The 23,124-nt window shown below is 37.8% G+C and overlaps 1 protein-coding gene across 2 annotated transcripts in view; it reads right to left on the bottom strand.

Annotated features, from left to right (window-relative positions):
• Positions 1 to 23,124, bottom strand: part of KCNIP4 (potassium voltage-gated channel interacting protein 4) — a 360,997-nt gene that overhangs the window by 225,306 nt on the left and 112,567 nt on the right. The window contains exon 1 of one of the 2 annotated variants that reach the window (XM_075499183.1): positions 9,904 to 10,003. The exons of the other annotated variant lie outside the window; for it this stretch is intronic. Coding sequence (XP_075355298.1) covers positions 9,904 to 10,003 — 100 coding nt within the window. Of the gene's footprint in view, positions 1 to 9,903; positions 10,004 to 23,124 lie in introns of those variants that run through there. 2 annotated transcript variants of the gene reach the window in all.

Here is a 23,124-nt window from a genome sequence, read left to right on the forward strand (position 1 = left end):
AATATGTGTCCTCATAATGCATTAGTGGACTCAGACTGTTTTTCAAGAAAATGCTAATCTTGGTAACAACAGGGTTTTGACAATACTGTAATATAGGCACGATGCTAAACTATGAGTTGAAGCATTCAAAAGTATAGGTATTGCTTACAACTACTTATGTAAATTGGATAGTTTAGGTAGAAAAATGGTGGCATTCCTGAGGACTCAGCTAGAAGAGTAGTTTCTACAAGAAGAGGTCTCTTATCAATTATTAATTTGTGGTAAGTCAGAGACACAGTGAGTATGGATAATGTAAGGGGTCCAAAAGGCATCTCTTTTTATAAGTGTGCCGGCAAATATTCACGCAACTGTGAGCTATGACGCTCCTTACATACTGCATATAACTCATCTTTTTCTTCACTGTGAAAGTAATATATCTTACAGTTTTGGGTTGTGAGTCATTAGGACTTTATCCAGAACTTTTTCTCTGCCCTCTCATCACACGCATGCACAGAAACACATACCTTTATATTTGGTCAATCCCATCAATGATTTCAACACAAGATTATGTAACTTCTTAGCTGTCTATGTAACAGCATGGATTGCCTTTACAAGCCATCACTGAACACAAAAGGTTGCAAGCCATCAACAGAGCAAGCCATCACTGAACACAAAAGGTTGTCAGTCTGACGGAAAAGGGTAATAGAGGGACCAAAAAAACAGTCAGGTGGATTTCATGTAACTCAATCCTGCTCCCCTCTAACAGGGATATTTAAATAAAGCTATTTATACAAAACATAGTTTGGAAGTGAAGTTTGTCATAAAAGGTGAAACCAAATGAGATTTACTCAAAGTATAGGCAAAGGGAAGATGAATCAGGTCTGTGCCAATACCTCCCTATCAAACCTTCCTGATGTTGGGGTAGAGCCTGCAGTACAAGAGTCTATTCTGATGCACCTACAACATTTGCTGAGTGTTATGCATTATCATAATGCATATGTCCAGTGAAGATATCTTCTTCACATCCTAAACAATTCACTTCTCTAATAACCCTTTCTCTTTTCTGCTTCAGACCTACTGGTTTATTTTGTTGGAGTTTTCTGTATTAGAATTTGTTGTTAGTAATGAGTGTTAAACTTATAATCATACTTCTTCTGTGTAAAAGTACACAATATTTCCTACAATAACTTTGCTATAACTACTGGGAAATAAATATCTGATTAATAAATGAGTATTCACCCCATTTAATCTCTTTTCTTTCATTAACTCACATTATCAACAATGAGAATAGAGCTGTTGCGGCCTGCTTTGGATGATTCAAGTTTTATCTGTCTGTTTGAAGAAGAGTAATTTTTGGACTATTGATCCAAAAAAGAAAATGTGCCTGGAGAAGCATATATATTAATGCTTCTGTAGTTTTATCAGAAAATGACACTAATCAGAAATAAAGATTGGACAACTACAATCAGAAATTACTTCTAGAGATACAACTGGGGAAAATGACTGCAGAAATCAAAAACAGAGATGATGTATCAGATTAAATAATCTGCCTCATTAGATTTAGGCAGCATTGAGTCTGTCTGGACTGAATTTTCTACCAGGTGCTGAACAATTCATCAATAGCTACCAGAGAAATAGGTCAGATAACTAAAGGAAGAACTCTCCTATATAAAAAAAAAAAGCTAAAACACAAGATCTTCTTTATAGCCCTAAGAAGATATACAATCATTTGTAATTTTATATGAAGAAAATTTCTTCAGATAAAGCGCAGAATTCAGGAAGAGACCACAGATCAATGTGAAAATACAAACTATTATATTAAATAATAAAGCTGTCTAGCACACTTTCAGTGATGCTGCTTAATCTTTCACCTTTGATATAAGAACACATAGGACTAAAATGATTTAGCAAATGTAACTGACCTCATCAGGCAACTGAAAAAAAACAGGAAAATTCAACTAATCTTTCTTACTCTACGAGCAAGAGCATGAGAAGGTAAAGTAACTGGAAACAAGCCATTTTTAATGTAATTATTGGGATGTTGATCCACATGGGTCTACCTGAATCGATCATGGAGTCTCGGTGAAGTGCAGAAGATGATAGTATATTGGTCAGAGATTAGCCAAAGCAACTAGCAGACTGTTAATCACAATGCAAAGCTCATAATCATGACAATGCAAGGACCTACCAAAACCTAGTAAGGGTTTTCACAGCAATCCTATCGAACTACAGAATACAATGATATATGTAATCCGTGATGTTAGGGAGACACCAGCTTGAAACCACATGAAATAAAGCTCCTAAAATTTGGAGTTACTATTTGCTAATAAAAGAGACATTGAGCTAAATATTATATGCTATATTTTAAATATCTTTAGACTAAAAAGACATGAGGTCAAAACTGGACTGGAAGTTAACACAAGGGCATAAGGGCCAAAGCTGAGCATCTCTTTACATTTTATGTGAGCAAAATGAATGTAGTCTGAGTTAAAAGTATGCGTATCTAGTATATTTAAATCCATATATCCTTGATATGTCAAAAAGCCTGACTTTCCGAAGCTGAGGAATATTCTGAGTGAAGGTGACTGATGGGAAAACCAGATAGAAAATATAATAAAAATTAGGAATTCTATATGAAGATGCATTAGATGGCAAAAATGTTGCAATCCGGCAATAAAGAGAGAAGTTTTAGTTAAAAACTCATTTTCCTCCTGTGGTATAGTAGCTACATTAGTTATAAATGTGAGAGTAATAATGGAGAAAAGGGAAATAACAATCTGAATGAATTATGATGTACAGAAAACTTACATAGGAAACTAAAGGCAAAGGAGAAAATTCATTATTGAAAGGCCTGAAGAGCTGGGCATAAACTTTTAGAGTTTATATTTGGGTTGGTTATTTCTAAAACGTATTAGGAACAAAAGGAAGCATATTAACAAGGATAGCGTCATAGAGATAATATAGCAAATGCAGTTGATCTTCCTGATTTCTGAGACATGTACCAAATGACCGACACAGAGCTAACGGCCAGAAAATATATACTGCCTAATTAAAAGGGAGAGTAAATGTGGGAGTGATGCAGAGAAATAAACAACATGACTCACTAGGTGAAGATAAGGGGAAAAAAATGGAATCAGACACTGTTTTTTAACAATAGCAAAAAGAAAGAAATGGTGAAATGAAATAATTACTCCTTCTTCCCTTGTCATCTTCAGAACATGTCAAGGTTTTGGATTGACCCCACCTAATTTTGGAAAGCTTGTAGCTCTCACAATTTGAGAATATCACTGACCTTAATGGACAGATCCCAAATAAAAAAGATCACTTGTTCTCACTTGGTCTCTCCTTTCATCAAATGCATTTCATGGTTTACCCAAAACATGCTATGAGGTTCATCAAAAAAGCCAATGGATAAAAGTTATTGCCCTGTGGCATACAGGAATGTAAAGCACATGATTTGCCAACTCCTTTTTACTTCATGTATCAACTTGTGAAATTTACTACTCTCGGGCTTCATTTTCCTGATATATTTGCATACATCAGGAGATAATTCTATCTACTGTTGTAAAGCATTTTGAATTGTACAGAAAAAAAAAGTGCAGAAAGTATTATTAGCACTAATATATTTCTAAACAGAATGGGTACACCTGATTTCACTATTCAGGTTATTTTCTTCTGCCTACCAAGTTCAGCATGCCATTTTTCCCCTAATCATTGACAAAACTGTGTTCTTAGAAAATGTTTACTCTTCTACTCAGCAGACCATGAAACTAATTAGCTCTAAATATCTTGCTTAAAAAAATCCATAACATCAATTTAAAGGGTTTTTTTGATGATTAAAGAAGACATAGGGGGTTTTTTTTTGCTATTTCAGCCTTAAGTACTGAAAAGTAATAAAAGTTCTCAAAACTTGGTAGTAATTGTGCATGTTTTGAATTGTATCACCTACATTTACTGATAGCTAAGCTAGTGAAAAAGTGAAAAAAGAGGTCAATAAATGTAAGTAGAGGGCATTTACAGATTTTCATTAAAAGGGAATTCAGCCTTGTGGGCGATATGTAAAAGTAAAGGCTTACAGTGATAGGCGAATACTGTGTGGTATATAATTTTCCTTTGCTTATGGTGGCTCTTTGACAGTAGGAATGCAGCATTTACTTATTCCAAGTAAATAAATAAAACAGATACTTTGAAAATATAAATTCTATATTGAGTAGCCAGTAGGAAGTAGGGGAAGTAAATATCAGAAGTTGTCTCCTTGGGAGAGATAAAACAGACCAGGATCCCACCTCTTTCTCATACCCAGGTTATTCTCATAAAATTCTCTAGGTTATCACCTAAAATTACCAAAGAGTAAAACCGAGCAATAAGGTTCTAGTATTCTTCCATTTCATAGTAGATGAGACAATTTGCATTTATTCCAAGTCCCATTCTATATGAGATAACTAATAACCAAACTGCAACAGGAATGAGACCCTTGTGTCCATGAACTGCATCACAACTATCCACCACAGAGGAAAGCTGAGAGTTCTCTGACCAACTCTCTGCTTACTTGGGTCTAATATTTTTGTTCTTTTTTAGAAAAAGGTTAATTACAAACTAGTCAGTTTGCAAAAGGTATCGTATTGACAACTCAGAGTGTAGTGCTCTTTATCCATTTATTTCTTTGACATCTCTTTATTTGCAGTTACAGTATTTACCTAGTTTGACCTCTGTGGATGTAAAACACTAGACAAGCACATTATCATTGGGAGTGACAATTAGTCTTGAGAAAAGAAGCTCTTCAGCAGATACTGACCTGGGAACACTAGAAGGTTTTTCAGCAACAGCGGACCAGCCTTCAGAAGCTGATTCGGAGGTGTCAGACTGCTTAAAGCAGGCAACTAAGGGCTGAAGGCACTTATTACAAATTCCCTTGGCTAGCAAGTTCCTTTTCTTACCTGTCTATTTCTGTTTTTTAAAACTGTATCCAGAACTTGAGGCTTCTAGTATGAAAAAAACAGAAGGGGAAGAGCTTTCCTCTTATTCATTCTGCCCAGTAGTGGCCTGCTGACCCGTCATGCAGGACGCACAACCTGGTCAGGTGCTCCCACGTGCATAGCTCCAAACCAACAACCATACATGCCGCTGTCTACAGATGACTTGCTGGTGCTGTTCGAGCAGAAACATTCGATCAAGGAAAACTTCACTGGAGTTCCGTATCTGCTGCTCACTTGCTCACATCTGAGCAGTTGTTACAACAGCTGTTTTAATTCAATTTATCTTGTTATAGACAAAGACTTAATTGAACAAATTACTTCTAAGGAATTCCTGAAATTTCTATTATTAAAATTTCTATCATCTCTTTTTCTTTTGCATACTGTCATCTCAAGATAATCATTTCACATATTGGTCCATGATTGTTTTTGTACTTTGTAATTCTGCGCATAACTCTCTTTGACATCAAGACTGATCTTAAGAAAATGGCAGAAAAGCCCCTATGTTTATTACAAGCTATTTCTAGTATGACGTGCTAGTGATTATGAATCCTCTGAAATAAATATTCCTCTGTTTCCATCCATGAACAACATTGGGAAGAGGGACATCATGGTGGAAATGTTGAAATTCCCAGCAGATCATAGCCTGGATGCCAAAACAGCTTCAGCGGCTGCTAATTTCAGAGCAACCACAAGTAACTTCAGCCTTGTTTCCAGCCATATCCAGTCCTTGCCAAAAACAGTTGTAAATATCACAAGCAACTCCCTATGTGTCCATGGTTTTGCTCTGTTGAGTGGGAAGCTGTCAATAGCCAGGATTATTAAAATGGCATTAGAAGCTGCTTTAACATTTTAGAGGAATCAAATGTTTCAGTAATTTAACCCAACTATTACAATTTTAGCTGTAAAGTTCTACTACCGCCACTCTGAGGGCTCCTAAGCAAGGAGATTAGATAGATATCAATAATATAGAAACATGGAATCCACATTTCACAGTAACATATATGATTACTTCTATGCCTTTTTTTTTCCTGTAGAGGTACTAACTGCTGTAAGAGTATTTCCTAACAAACAGGGTATTCTTAGGTAAATATTTTTGATCACTTATATCCTTCACATTTCTTCTCTGAACCTTATCCCTAATGGTGTATGTTTCAATGCTTACATTGATGAAGACCAGTTTACTTTGCTGTTTATTTAATTAATAAGTGATTTAGCTTTTGAAAATCAATCCAGCTTTCCAAAGAAACATTAGGACAAAACCATTTTAACTTAGGAAAGGGCTGATCTCATGATGCTTCAACCACTCTGTCTCCAACAATTTACCCAGAATAACTGACATACAAGGAAGATATTCACATGCAAAACCTCTTCCGTATCTTAATCAAGTTCATATGAACCTTATGTATGAAGATCACAATCTTTTCAGAAAAGTACTAAAAGTATACTGAAATAATATAAACTGATATCCTGAATATTGCATAATCTTAAGATGCTAACATACTGTATATTCAACTTGCTCAGTTCTTGTATCTCATTTTAATTGTGAATGACTTTTGGAAACACTTGCCATACAAGAAATATGATTAATTTTAATTTTATATCTAGGTGTGAACAAACTTTCCTCCTTAGGTATCAATACATTACTCCTTACACTTAATACATTACTGTTTTAAAAAATCAGTAAAGTTTATTAAGGAGGACATAACCTAATTCTTGAAGAGTTGAATATTTAACCTAGAGACAAAGTCTGTGCAATCCACAACCCATGAGAGTGAATAAATCTGTTCTGCTACTTATCACTTTAGGAGCTGTCATACAATATTAAAAACATCTATTTGAAAATACTTTTATAACAACAGTAAAACCACTCAGCAGTTAAAGGCAACTAGGCAAAAACCACAGAAAGCATACTGTTACCTAAGTGAGTGCAATACATCATAAAATAATATTTAACCTAGAGATAAAGTCTCTGCAAGCCACAAGCTACAAAAGTATATAAATCTATTCTGTTACTTATCACTTTAAGAGCTGTCATACAATATTAAAAACATCTATTGGAAAATTCTTCTCCAACAACAACAGAATCACTCAGCAGTTGAAAGCAACTAGGCAAAACCACAGAAAGCATACTGTTATCTGAGGGAGTACAGTACATCAGAAAATAAGTATAAGCAAGTACATACAATTTTTATTCAGAAAATATTTTATTCTTTTCATAATGAAAATAATAGCATACTATTATTATTATACACATAATTTGTATTGAAGAGCCTGAAGAAAGCAGAATGTTACTTACACTTATGATAGTTATTATGACACTGAAAAGAGGAAAATGAGATTTTGCTATTGATTGACATAAATTGCCCGATTCTTTCCAATTAATGTGGAAGTGGTTCACAAAGTTCAGAATCATGATAAACCAGTGTAGGAAGGACGACAAGTTATCTTCAAGCTTTTGTTACTACGATAAGGACTAATTCTGAAACCTAGATTTCTACCAAAGCTTCAGTATGATTTAGAGAGTTCGGATTTAGCATCCTGCTTTGGGTGCATGGTGTTACAGATTATTACTGAATCTGTAGATGATTTCCAGATAGACGTAGGATGTGTTTTATAAGCCATAAACTATTTGTTTGTATGAAACATGCAAAAAGAGTTCACTGGAACATACTAACCTTTGAGAAAAAAAAAAAAAAAAGAAGGGATATAACCTATCCAAAACCAGACAACTGCAAATGTCCTTATAACAAACAACATTTTCAGAAAACTGCGACCAACTTCCTCACCGATTTCTGGAAAAGCACATGGACAGTCCAAATACACTTGCAAAATTCATTTTTTCTTAACATTCTACTTAAAAACATCTCTAACATTTGCACAATTTTATGATGCATGTATTTTTCATTCCTGGGTGGAAACGAATAGCCTTGATACTTATAACAATTTTTTCAACTCCCTAGTAAAAGTGTATAAATCTTCTTTTTTTCTATTGTAATCAATTCAGATCTTTAATTCTCAAGTTTAAGAAAAAAATGGGGAATAAATCTGCCCTGTTCCTGAACTACGAGAAAACAAATTCGTAAGTCTGTGCAATTTAGCTAAGCCCCATTTTCATACATCATTGTTTATATCTATTACTTGATTCCCATGTACCATGCCTTTTATCTCATTCACAGCAGGTGAACACCACAGAGTAATGGGGTATATATGTCCTCCTGCGGTTTCATCTAGCTGGCATGTGGAAACCTGTCCTACACTAGGTAAGAAGAAACTTTAAGACTCCATGCACACGCAGCCTGCCAGTCTTTTGGCCAGTAAGGCAGACAAAACAGGCAGCTACACGAGAAACTTAACAGAACTCTTACAAACACTTACAGGCAGCTTCACTATATTTCTAATTGTCTTTCCATTATCAGCTTCCCCAGCCATAAAAACAAGTACAGACAACAACCGAGTGCTAAATTTTGCCAGGGAACCCGACCAGATGTGACAATCAGACTCGACAGAGCACACACAAACCTGCCGACCAACCTAAAAAGTGTATACCGCATTTTTCTCTGAATCTCTGCAGCCTCTAATGCCAGAGATAACTTTTATCGTAACATTTCTCAAGTTGATTGACATTTCAATTTACAACTGAACACAAAACAAAAAGAAAAGCAGAATTTCATACATTTGAAGGGAATCTCTCCGTTGTAATTTAAACTCAATATAATGCACTCTAATGGATACATAAATTTTTTATAAAAATGCGCTTGATAACACATTTTTGTGAGTCCCTGCAGGGTTTTCAGATTCTGTGATCAATATGAGCAAGTCCACACAAGACAGCCCCACAGACAGAGAAAAAGTTGAGTGAACTTCCTTATTTAAAATCACTGCGTTCCGTGAAAGGGTTACATAAACAGGATTACATTCGACCTTTTCCTAGGAGCAAATTTTGCTTATATTCTTACTCGTTAACACATGAAACCACAATCTCTCAGTCAACAAAGTTCCCCTTTTCATAGGCATAAGTATATACACTGTACTCAAATGCTAGCTTACAGGAAGATTTGAGAATACAATATTTCTTCAATATTTGAGAAACAGACCATTTCAGTCTGGAACCTAATAAAACACTGAGATGCAATGAATATCATTACGTTATCAACCATGCTACAATCAGTGGTTTTTAGACTAACTTTTCATATGGTAAGAATAACAGCACTTTTAGAAATAAGGTAAAAAACCCCAATATTCCGCTAGCTTTTACAAATAAAAAGCACATTTAAATACAGTAGGCTGCTTTTTTTTCATTTTTACTGCTTTATACACAAACAATATTGCTAAGAAGAAAGGAGGTGATCTAAGATAAACAAAGCATGTAGCAATAAAACTTGAACTTGATTGCCTTGAGTGAATGTTCAAGTTGCTTATTTTGGAATCTGAGTATTGTAGTTCTTCCTCAAGCACATTTTAAAATATGAACAGTAAATTAAATATTCAGCAGGTTTTTAAATGCTGTGAAATATATATCCTGGTATTATAACAATCCCAGTACAGACGATGTTAACACGAATAGATCACCAACCAATTTTGCATAGATTACAATACAATTTTAAGGCAATATAACCGTTTTTGCATGTTAACATCCTGAAATCTGCTTTGACCTCTACTACTTTAAATTCGCAGACTTCAAACAGGAATAAGAGGTTCAGATTTTAAGGCATTTCTCTCTGCTTAACACCTACGTTTATACCTGCAGTATTCAGGATACCAGTTTATTTCTCCTGCGAGAGAAAATCACCACAACTTAAACCTCAACCACACACAGCCGCTGATGCGCACGTCGCTCCCGAGGTGGCCCGGGTAGTGCCTTACGTGCCGCTCGCAGGTGCCCCTGGCCTCGCCGCAAGAGAATAAGCAGAGCAGAAAAATGACAAGCCACTGAAAAGCACTCCCTTACCTTCTAAACCTGCTTCAATCAGCCCAAACTGTTCCAACACTTTAACAAAAAGCACAATCACGATCAAAACTGCTATCATTTCAAGCCCTTCCAAGTTCATGATGAGTTAGGTCATGGTCTGACCACCGCCACTGAGGAAAGTGCTCTTCTGCCCGGCTTGCTTTGCAAAGCCATTAAACTAGGCGCAGAAGGCTCCCGCCAGGGAAGGGGGCGAGCGGGAGGGGAGCGGCAGGGAACACATCCTGCCTACCCGAGCAGAGCCCGGCACAGGCAGGCGGACCAGCTCCGGCCTGCCGGGGCTACCCGGCTCCGCCACAGGCAGGCAGCCATGCGGCAAGCGGGGGCCGCCCGCCCGCGGCCCCCCCCGAGGTGGCCCGGGGGCGTCCCCGGAGCCGGGCCGTGCCGGGCGCGGCGGCCCCTCCGGCAGGAGCAGGGCCGCGTGGCTGCGGAGAGCCCGTTGCCGGGGAGACGCGGGCAGCGGGCGCGCAGCGGGGCCGGCGCAGGCCCGGCGGCCGGCGGGGAGGCTGCTCCGAGGGGGCGGGGGGGAAAGCGCTGCCGATGGGACGGCGGATTCACAGGCAGCCGCGGCCCGCCACCCCTCGCCTCGTGGCCCCGTGGCTTTCCCGAACCGTGCTGGAGAGAAGGGTTTGCCAGGGCGTGGCTTGCCAACTTCGCCCTTAGTTTCTCCGGGTAGAAAAACTGCCTCAGATGCAGTGCGAGATACAGACTCAGACACGGTCCGAGACACAGACTGGTGCATGTGGCAAGTAACGCGTAGCATTTTGTACCCGGCAGAGAATGAAGAGTCCTTTTTTTGCAATTAAACAAAACCCCAAATATGCTGTCTCAAATTCTTTAAGGCTTATTAATTACGTGGGCTCGTTCGGAAAACAAAATTGAAAAGGACAGATTGAGAAGGAGCAGGAAAAGCAAGCTCATTATTTTGGGTGCTTTCTCACTTCCTTAATATTTACTAAACAAAGTATTTTCCATGGAAAATATTAGCGGTGACATACACGAATCCTAAACACAGGACTGAACTGTACCTTACGCCAGTAACTGGCCTGCCTACAACAGCTTGCAGTACTGGCATTGTCGCTCGCAGCGCACAACGCTATTCGCGGTTAAGGATTTACTCTTTAAATCTCTTAATAATTTAGCATCTAAGAAGGAATTTACATTAGAAAAACAGTGCCTCTATTGCAACAGAAATGAGCAGGGGAACAACTGCAGCAAATTTAATCCTGTCTGGTACAGTACTGTCCCCCACACGGTGGGAATCAATTACTGCCAAGGGCTCAGTTTTCTTTCTTTCCTTGGATAAGATTAAAAAAAATCATTGCATCATGTGAGAACTGGCAGCAACTTCTAAGTCCCCCAGGTATACTTGCATTATGATGGGTGTAATCATTACTGAAAACAGTGGAATGAAGTAAGGGGGCTAACAGATATAATGTAGGTACCTTTTCTTCTCCAGTGGATGGATAAATCCATACAGTGTAATGTTCACATGTCACTGTTCTGTCCTTTTTTGCTCAGGGTTGGACTCCCTAAAGCTGCTTAGACTTCTTCTGTCAGAAAACCTAAGGTTTATCACTCCATCCTAAATACTGTATTAGTTTCATTTCTGCAGGCCGCTTTTCCTTGGGTATCTTTGCCTCTGTTTGCTGCAAGCTTTCTCCTTACATTCTTCTTCTTTCTCTCATTTAATCTTTGTTCCAAACAAGGCTAAATATCTTTCCCCTCTAAGCCACCTTATAAATGGCTTTCAGGACAGTGGGTCCAGCTCTCCTTCAATGTGGGACTAAAACGGGCTAATTTAGCAGCAGCAGCAACATAACACCTGCAATCTGCATGCCTTTACCCAAAAGGTTGATATAAGTTGTGTTTGGGTACATGCAACTTTGCCACCTGAACTGGCATATTCATTTTCATTAACAGCTTTCATTAATATTGGTCTGCTGAAAATGTTAAAATGAAAACACTGTTTTAAAAGACCCAATATTTACTAGTTTTGTGACAGTTGCACTTACTCAGAGCCGAGAGCAGAAAACTGGAAAGCAGAGCTTGTGGTGGCGGTGCTGCAAAGAAGGCGGCTGCCATTGCTCCCAAAAGTGGACCTCATGGCTGGCAGTGACTAGACAAATAAGCACGTGGGGATCCGCTGTCTGGGATCTGCCTCCTCAAGTATGGGCAAAGTAAACAGTTTTCTCAGAGGTGTAGGGCTACAGCACCTATGGCTAATTCTGACTCTTCTTCCAAGGCACAGCAGAGAAGTGGAGATGAAAGGAAGGAGTTAGTATTACTCCAGTGTTACAGATGGATGCCAAAGCACAGTAAGGATAATAATCTCGAGGGAAGGCTAGGACTTTACAAGAAAGCTGTGACTAAACTCAGGTTCCTCAAGCACAGTAAACAAGCCATGAGAATCTCCTTCTTTTTTTTTTTTTTTTCTCCTTTTGATATACATACAGGTAATCTAATATGCAGTTAAATATACCTTCCCTCATTAGGTCATTGCTTTTTAGCAAAACGTTATAAAACCTTACAAAATATATTTCTCCTGTAGGAATGCAAAATAGCAAAAAGCTATCTCTGATCCTCATATTCCTACCTGCTTAAAAATGGAGTCGACTCTATTGACAGCTAGGGTTACAGAGTGCAGCACATAATTATTTCTCTCTCCAAGTACCTTGCCAAAACCAGTGAAGTGGCTTGTTGGTTACTTCTTTGCCTTCCATTAAAAAAAAAGAAAGTGATCTTCATTTACCCATACAGTTTTATCGAAACATGATAGGAAGAATGTAGCTAACATACTTGCAAATATTGAAATCCTATTTTCTCTCTTGTCTAACTACCCAAGCCTTAATATATTGTGGAATTAAACCTGGTCTACAAGATAAGTAGGAATGGAGGAAATAGGAATAGGAGGAAAGATATTAATGCATAAATTACCATGCCATATAGGTGGTTTTTACACAAGAGCATGTAGCTGTGTTTTTCTTATGTATAACTGCAGATGAAAGGTTTCAGCCTAGAAGGTGTTATAGATGCTGTCTCCTTTTCATTAAAGCATTTCGCAGGTTCTTAGTTTTCATCATGAGAGTAAATATATTAAATTAAAGTCACTGGTTATATTTCGAGCTATGACATATCTAAATGGTCACTTCTCATCCTGTGATGGATGGAGCTCTAAACGACAATACAGTGACTCTATTTACATTACTATGACTGAGATCCTTGATACCATTAATGTTACTGCTATTGCTTAATGCTATATATCATGAAAGGTTAATGTTAAAAAAAGACCCCATCAATTTAGACTGAAAAGTGATGAGCGGGTCTATTGATGGAGTCCCAGCCATGGCTGTATTTCTTTCTTACGTTTCCTTTTCTTATGCGCTCATATTCATCTGGATGCTATTAAGCCACTCTCAGGTTTTCATCATGGCTTCCATGAGGATGATTGCTATCCACTGATATTCCATACCACCTAGTTAAATAGTTTATGGGAGCCTGGCCTGCATAAGTCAAAAGCAGTTGGATTTGGTTAAAAAGTTCAGATTAGTGACCCGAGCTAACCTTGATGACTTTGCGTAAAGCAAAGTGGGATGCACACACGCACTGCTGCACTAGCAGGTTTTGGGGAAGGCTGTTGTTGGCAGGGGGGCAGTTAGTGGTAGAGCTAACTGGCAGAGCTGGGTGCAAAAGAGGACATCTACGCACAGCAAGAGAAAGCTGAAGTGAAACAGCACCAGTGGGAGTCCCATGTCATACCTAAAGTCTGAGAACAGAACCTCTAATAGAAGCTACAATTTCTTGATTTTGACTGAGAACAACCTGAAGAATATTTTTAAGCATACATATGATGATGGTAAAAATCATGCTGCAAAGCTAGAGCAATCTAATGATTGCTTTAGAAGTGATGTCCCTGAAACTTATTACAAAGATAAATAATATTTTTCTCCTACCTTTAATAAGAACAACTTTGAATAAATATTCCAACATCCAATAAAACCATTAAAATATTTATTCTGTGTAGCTATTTAAAAGAAATTTATATTTTTTAATCTTAAAAGGGGGTAAAACACTCTTTCTTTTTAAAGGAGAAAATGGTCCAGAAAATCTTGATGTATCATAAGTGCAAATACTTTATTATCTCACCAGCCAACTGCTATTACACTTTAGTCTCTTTTTCTCTCTCTTAAATTTACTACTAGCATAAGAAATTAAGAGAATAAAATAGAACATAAATGTAAATTAAAAAAACCCTAGTAAATCTTCTAGCTTATCAAATCACTGAGCAAAACCAGCAAAAAGATACAAACTTTTCTCTTTTAGTTTTAACTCTCTTTCTTAGTAAATATTTAATGAATCGAAACAAAAAATGCAAAACGCTGTGATGCATTCAGCCACTATAAATGTTAAATCTTATAATGGCCCACACCTTGCAACTTTCCTTCAGGCATTGAGCCAACGTGGCTTGACTTCCATAGGATCTTTCCCAGATTAAGTACTGGTAAAAAAAGAGTACAGCAATCTGACATCATAGTGGCTCATTTCTACCTTTTCACAACTTTTATCTAAGTTTACATCCTGAACTGTGTCCAAGGTTTTTCACAACTCAGGGAGTTGCCACAGTTCAGACATAATGATGCTTAAGTCATGTCAGAAGAAGACTACTTCCTAGTCCCACCCAAAACATTGTGATATGCACGATGACTCCCTAAACAGCCATTTCAGCCCCGTGTCAGCAAGCAGCAATAATTTTATGGGCTGGCATGGAGGTTGTGTCTCACCCTAATTGTCTCCGGTTGTGGAAGTGGAGCAGATGCAGCAATGAAGCAGAAGTTCTGGCTTTTCACACTTGGCGTATATTTAGATGTCAATGCATAAATCCTGTGCTTTTACAGAACTGATTAAAATAGAAAAAGTTATGTACTACAATATTCATAAGTGGACTTTTCGAAGACTCTGACATAAAACACCCTCACCAGCCAACTGAGATGTAGTCCCAGTTGAAAAGTATATCTGAAGAGATGGATAATATCATAACATTGCTCTTCAGAAGTTTTGGGTTGCTATAAATATCAGAAGCAGCACAAAATCTGTCAATATGTCAGTTATTCTAAACAGTCTTCTGAATAGTATTCAGAAGTATTCTGAAGCCCTTAAAATGGAATTATATTTCAAGTTTATCCCTTTCCATACAGTGAAAATATGGCTCCCTAAATCTGATAATGTATATTTCTGGAAATCGATGCAGATATCATATTAACTGTGACCATGAACTATATCTCATTGGAAGACAGAAATTTTCTCATCGCATGGAAAAACACCATTCTGATAACTCCATCTTTACTGGAGGTCCTTAAACCTCATTAAAAAGAAAAAATCTTCAAAAAAGTTCAATGTCTTAAAAACATCAGACAACTATATTTTAAAACTCTCTGTGGAAACTGAAGCTGAAAAATACTTGGCTGTTGTAATTCCACAGATGAAGCTCAACTGTTCTCATGATTTGTTTGTGCTACCTATTTATTAGCAAGGATTTTTCTCCTAAGAAACTTAATGATTTTTCAAGTGTTTGCACTTGGGGGAACATATTGATCATTTTCCAAACTACAGAGAAAATCCTGTCACACAGAATTTCAAGACAGTTATTTATTAACTGTCATTTGTAAAACTCCTATGCATCTTCAGCAATGAAGAACTAATGCAGCAAGCTTCATTTCAAATTTTGAGATAGTCAGAGTCAAGGAATGGTGTTTTATGATATTTGCTTTAATTTGCTCTGAATGACACATGGCCTCACATAGTTCATGTTCAATGCCTTACACAACTGTGGGATCCCAGAGGTGGTACCAGGTCTCCAGCAGCTTATCTCACTATGCCTCAACAGGCCTGTCAGTACCCACACCTCCATTCAGTCAGTATTGTTCAAGAGACTGTGTTATTCTGCCAAAGTGTAAGTGTGTGACCTAATGCTTGGGACACAAGTAGTTTCACTGAAACTTTCCTAGCCGTGTCAGTCCTGCAGCCCTTTAACCTGGGTATCACCTCTTGTTTATTTCTCCCTTTATGCTCTCAAATCCAGGGTATATCTTATGCGCTCAGTGCAACAGCTCTACGATTCAGTGTTTTTTCCCTGTCAGACAACTAAAATTTTATTTTAGACTTCTGTGGTTTTGCTCCCTAACTATTGTGACCTCTTTTCTGTCCTTGTCAAGTGCTATCTTGCTCCTCTTTTTATCCACTCAGGGTACTACTGCAAAGATCATCATTCTGGCTTGCCACTCCAACTCTCTCAGCCCTCCCTTTACATTTCTAATGAATCCACTTCATCATATACAAAATATTTGCCATCACCTTCAAGGCCAGTCCTAACATACTACTGCCACACGTAATCACTGTGGTCTTTTAGAGAATATTGAGCTGTTAACCCACTCAAGAAATAATGCTAGCATTACTTATTCATAAGTTAGATTTTATTCAAAAGGAATGTTGCTAGCTCTAATCCAGCCCCTTAATATTCTGAAATATTACTACATCTGTTCTCCCTGTGCTACAAAGTTTCTGTGATACACAGCATGTGGATGCTGACATTTTTGAACGCATAGCTATGGAGAGAGTGAGAATTTTATGACACAACATGGTAAAATTTTCATCTAGATAGCAAAGAAAGAAGACACATCATTAATAATTAGAAATACATTCTGCTTTTTGCTACATTTTTTGCTGCATATTATTGGAAAACTGTGAAGCTTCCTGTGGACTTTAGCTGTGACCACTGTATTAAGTTAACTTTATCATAAATATGATTAGGAAACTTATCTACAGCCTCAGAATAAGAGACTGACAGAAGAGTTCCTCCAGTTCAGCTGATGCAGCATGTGGATGTTTGCCAGACTTTTCCTCCTAATCCCTTGTTGGTTCATTAGTAGCTCACTGCAGACAACAAGAAACTGTTATGCCAATCAACAGTAAAAAGTCACGGGAAAGCCTAGCTCATACGCCTATGGAAAACAGCTTGAGAGACTGGAGCAAGACAGCATCTTTCATAGTTCTTTAAAAACCTCAACCAACCACAAAACAGAACAGAACCAAAAGGCTAGGGAATCTGAAACCAATGTCTACTGAAGCAGTCTGACTTAAGCACTAGCGTGCCGTTAGGGTGTCTTTCTAGTCCAAAGGGTGAGCTCCTACTTTACCCAGAAGTTTTTATTGAGACAAATGATAGAACAAAAGAGTAACAAGTTCAATGTTTTTTTTCAGACTGGATATACCAACATATATAGGGAAGTAAAGCAAGGTGCCAGATATACTCAGTTTCCAACTCTCCCCAGTTAACCTACTTGGAACACTATGAAGGAGCCCAAGAAGTTTCTTCCTAACAACTTGTCATGTGTCTTAATTTTTTTTTCTGCAGACCTCTACCATGTATGAACCTGATACAAACAAATCCACGTGCCTAAGGAAAACTTGTTGTAGGTTCAAACATCAGAGTCTTAGTTTTGCTAGGAGTTTTGTTTTGGTAGGAGACTGATGCTAAGGCGTCTTATTACAGAAACTCATTGAAGAGCGCATTAGGGTGCCTGAAGATTTTGTTTTGGTAGGAGACTGATGCTAAGCCATCTTATTACAGAAACTCATTGAAGAGCGCATTAGGGTGCCTGAAGATTCAAGGTGGATTGTACCATTTTTCTTATGGTGAAAAAACATCTTACAAATAACTTATACCAACCATATATTCAATAGTAATGGTTACCTCATTGATACTTGATGATTGTTAATGGTTGTTTTAAACCAGCTGACAAGGATAGATGGCCCTTTTTTGTGAACAACTGGACAGAAACAAACACTTGGCTTAGCAGTCTCAGCAGGCAGTCCTAACTAGTTCAGTTGCATATGTGGTCTTTACAGCATAGGTTTGAAGAACATTAGTGCAACGGTCCAGAAAGACATAAAGTAGTGGCATTTGCTATTTAACTGAACAGAAGATTCCTGTGCATTGAGCACCAAGACTTGGAGACTTTCAACATTGCTAAACTCAGCAGAGCTGCTCTTAAATTAATAGACAGGAAATTCTTCTTGTTATCTAAATTCTCTCTCCCTCTCCTGTCTTTATGCAATATAAATGACCGTATTACCACTTCCATCCTCTATTATTACACCCTTGGTGTCCGGTGAATATTTTTCTTTATAAAGTGGTCTTTTGCATACCAAAAATATGACCTCTTTTTCAAAAGATTAGTAATTCTATTGGTTCATTAGTCCTCACCACTCTGTTCTTCTTGAAAGCTGCTTTTATTTAAATTCAGATTTGCTGCACTGGAAAGATTAGGTCCTGACTTATACCTTCTCCCCTTGGGTCTGGATGGTGACCATGTTTCTCTGTGAGTTGGTAACCTTCCAAAATGGCATGGAAATTTCAGGAGCAAAGACAGACCCAGTGGAGACACAAAGAAGAAACAAGACACTGAAATTTGTTTACATATTAATCTTTCAAAGTGTCAAAAGAGTGTTGCTCTTTCATTTTAATATCTTATAAGAATTTCTATGAGAGGCCAGATAATATTTGCTTTGCTTTCATATTCACTGGTAATATATGATGAAGAGAGCTCCGAATGTTTCAGGGACTTCAGAAATGTAAAACAATATGAAGTATGACATTTAATGAACCTCACTTGTCGAAACAAACAAAAAACAAGTGGGATGCCTGAAAAGCCTCACTACAGTTAGGTATTTCTTTATTTTGTGTTTCCTATTGCTTTCTCTGAATACCTCATCAGTTTTTTGATTGATGTTCAATCCCCATATTCTCTCCTACCATAAAAATGACATGTGAAAATGATCCGTGCAAATTCGTTACTTCATTGTGGATAAACTAGACTGATAGGCAACCATAGCTCTGTTTTGTGCAATTTACAGGAGAAAGTAGAGATAAGGGGTAGATGACAGTGAGAATGCGCCTGTTTCTCAGGAATAAAAAAGAACAAAGAATGAAACCACTAAACCAGAGTTATGGTAATTAAAAGGGAGACCAACAAAAGAAGACAGCAGGCACGGAGAGATATGGTACGGTCACTTCAGGGCTCTGAATGGCCCAGGTCTGCCATGTTTAAAGCACAGACTGTCATGAAACAAAGAAAGACCAAGCTTTTTCCATGAGACTTTTTGCTACCATTATTAGCACTGCTAGCATTGCAGTGTGTAAGACAGCCCATATTTTCGTGTCGGCTGTTGAACACATAGAAGGGCCCACTCAAGTAGCAAGGTTGAGCACGGTAAGGACAGGCATCAGAGGATGCATGTGGTGCATGATGGCCCAGTAAAACTCTTTCACCCAGCTGTCTCTCAGTTTACATGACAGAGAAAGGATTAATTTCCACAGGCTGTCAGGTGACTAAAATATTCTACAGAGTAAAACAAACAAACGAAATTGAATGCTTCCCTTCACATGGAAGGACTTAAAAATATATTTGAAGCACGTAGATTGTGTCTGTGCTCTCTGTCTGGAAAAGTATTAACACTGAAATTGTGCTAGATAGGTTAAAAAGAAAGTCATTTAAAGAGCTCCGGACCAATATTTTGAGATCACCTGTGAAAACAGTAGAGTCTAAAATTGAACAGAGCTAAAGAAAGAGCAGTATGGAAGAAGGAAAAGATATTCTGACATGCTTTCTTTTTCCCAAGCTGGGAACCAGATAGGGTTCAAATGGCATCCTAAGACTGCTACCTAGAAATTAATTTTAGAGTGTAATTTAGATTCAGCCATGAATATAGCCTTATCCGAGGACAGGAGAACTGTGAAATTAAATATATACATACCTATATACACAACATGGGAGTGGCTGGAGGTAACAGTGATTCACACCGTACATTCTTCTTTAGCATTATCAATATGCTTCAGACGCAAAATTCCTCACTCGTAACTTCAGCTATTCTTTCTTTTTCTTCCCTCTGAGGAACATCCCTCTGATGCATTTGCAGTGTTTTGCATCAGAAGAGAAAACCTGAGCTCCGTATTGAGCTCCCTGCAAACAGCAGGGTCTGGCAGAGGGAGCCCGTGGGAGCAGAGGTTGTTGCCAGTAGCAAGCTCTTCCACAGAAATGTAATGCAATGGTACTGATGGCTGGAGCAGAGCCTCTACCACTTCTTTTCAGTCTTGCTGCATATGAGGAAGGCAGCCCATAGGAAGATGGCAAGATGAGTTTGCTCCTGTTTCCCAGTATCCACTTTCTCCACAATGTAGGCTCCACTGCTTCGTCAGTGAAAGGATCCTGCAGCGCTGAGCTGTGGTACACATCCATCCAAACCCTACATAGGATCCCCACAGTATCCCATTGCATGTCTTCCACCTCCCAGCAATAGAACCAGGCTCAGGATTTTTCCTGTGGTTATACCTCTAGAAACCCTGCAAACCTAAAGCTGTGACTTTTTGATGCCTGTTTTGCAATCTGCCTGCCATGGTCTGTGGGCTTGACTATTTCCACGCTGGCAGAGTTTTGTGTGACTTTATTTTTGAAGCAGTATTTTCATCTCATTGCTTGCAGCACTTTTCATTTCAGTATAATTTTTCTTCATCTTCTCTGGCTGTTTTGTATCTTTGCACTACTTCCTGCTGACATTGCCAATCACTAACAGCATGTGTCGTCCTGTAGCTTCCTCTTTTGGACAAAGTTCTCATTGTTCTCCTTTGTCCCCGGCACTAATCAGTTGAAATATGAACAGCAAATTACAAGGAGAAAGTTTGCCTCTGCTTTTTCCAGGTTCTTTTCTGAACTGTTATTGCAGTAGAGACTACTTTGCAGTTGAGCCACAGATTACTGTATTTTGACAATTTAGTTGTGTGTCAAGTGACAGTGATTTCAGACCAGTTCTTTATCCATGTCTTTATCCATGTATTTTTATCAAAATACAGAAACATACATTCACTCCTCAGTGAATAACATATTGGTATGAACTGCATGTGATATTCTACCCATTCGATATTAGGATTCTATTGTACTGTCTATGCTCAACTATGGCTGCGTGTACCATCTTCAATACGTTACCAATGACACCCTAACAAACAACTTCTTTGCTGTGGCTTTCCACCATGATCTTTTTGATAGTTCTGTCATTTCTACATAGGGAGTTTCTCCACATTTTCAAAAAACATACATGCAGATATAATATGCTGGTTTTGACTACAGGAAGAGCTGAACTTCCATCACATGTTTTTTCACAGATCCATTTACATTGTATCCTTGCTAGGTGATCTTACAACATGTTAGTTAAGTAAGACTCTAGCAAGCACAGGATAAAATGCTACAAAAGAAAGCCCAGGATGTAGCTTTTTTGCTTAATAATAGATTTAACCCAACTGCTAGCCTCTGTAAAAATAAGGGAGTGCGTTGTTCTGATAAATGCAGGGAAAATACCAAAGAACTATTTGATGCAATATTTAGAGAGTACGCAGAATGACTTTTAAAACTATGCTATAGTCCCTGTAACTGGTAAGCTGTGAATCATAGGTACAAAAGTCTGTGGAGTCTAGGAGTATGGTGATACCTCCTAAGCTAAATATTTATGTGCCAGCTCTAACAATATGAAGTTTGTGATGTCAGAATAATGCCCATCCTTCGTCTCAATGAGATGTTAATTAATGTGCTTAGTAGTTGCTTAGTAATAGGGGCTTTGAAAAGTTAGGCAATATTAGGCATTTCACAACTTCTCATTTAAAAATAATAAAACCAAGTGGACAGTAAAAGAACCAAACATTTGGCATATTATAGCCTGATACTTAACTAGGTATGAGAGCTTTTGAGATATTCTCATAATCAAAGAAGTTCTGCAGGCAGGTAAGGTTAGAAGACTGGAGTTTTTTGTCTTTCATATGGGGACAATTCTCAATGATCTAGAATAAATTCAGAGACATTTTGAAAAACTGCACAATTTGCAGGGAGTCATTCCTCATTCTGATGATTTACATAGGTGAAACTTGCTTTGTGCATGAAGCTTTGAAATCTGTCCTATTCCCAAATCACTACTTCATATTGTTGCAAAAGCAGTAGAAGTGTCAATTTAAAAATTTAATATAATAATTATCTGAAACCAGAGCAATATTTTAGTGATCACCATGAGAGATGCACCTAGCTCTGCTGAGAGTTAAATACATACAGACCTTACACTTCAGGTTTCAAAAATGGGATCACTGGAGTTGAATGAGCCCTTAGAAAACACAGCTTATGCAAGACAACAATAACAAAACAAAAATATTCCTTTGGGAAAGAAGAGTTAAAATATAGCTGGCAAAAAATAGTTCTGAGAGAAGCATCAACTAAAAATATTTTTCAAAGAATTCTGCAGACCCGGAATTATAAAGTTGTAGAATTTTAAGGGCTCTCAGGAAGCCACCTAGTCCAGTGTCTTGCATTATACTGTACTGACAGACATTCAAAAAAACATAAAAGAATCAGAGCCCAGCTCCCCCCCGAACTCTAGTACGTTATCCCTCTCTAGAAGTTGACCCTGACCCCAACCCAGTGTTTCCCCCAATCTCTTTTGCTGTTATTTGAGCCCGTTTATTCTTGTCTTGTTCATACATCTCTGTAAATCTGTCCCTCACAGAAGCAGATCTGCTTGAAAAAATTTGAACTGAAGCTACCAGAATTCTTTGAAGCAGTCACTTAATTTTCATATGTCTTTTCATATACATCCTACTTATGATGCTCTGGTGCATTTTTTTTAATCAGAAACTGAATATCTAAAATGTTCCGACTATTTTTAAAACAGTTTTTCAAAAAAGGAAAAAAAAAAGTTTTGGGAAATGCATTTTTCCTAACATACAAATGTAGAAATTTCAGAATCATCCAGAATAAATTCTAAATTATTCCACAGCTGTGGAAAACATAACTCTCATTAAAACTGACTACGGACTATTTTGCTTTTACATTGTACTCTTTCAGCTATTTTTCCTCATTTCTGTTAAAAGCTTCTGTAGGCATTGACTGTGTTGTTGTATACATTCAGAAAATCATCCCAGGTGTATCATAATCTAAATGATAAATGTTAATAAAATGAAGCAAAGCATCTAAGCTTTCTATTTAAGTGGAACATGACTGAACTGAAAAATCCAGTGGGGACATGCTTTCTGTTTCATTTGGAAACCACTGAATACTACTGTTTCTATAAGCTCATTTGGCCCCTCAAATTGAGATCATCTGCAGCCAGGAA

This window comes from Mycteria americana, chromosome 4, assembly GCF_035582795.1.
Source record: "Mycteria americana isolate JAX WOST 10 ecotype Jacksonville Zoo and Gardens chromosome 4, USCA_MyAme_1.0, whole genome shotgun sequence".
NCBI classification, from domain to species: Eukaryota; Metazoa; Chordata; class Aves; order Ciconiiformes; family Ciconiidae; genus Mycteria; species Mycteria americana.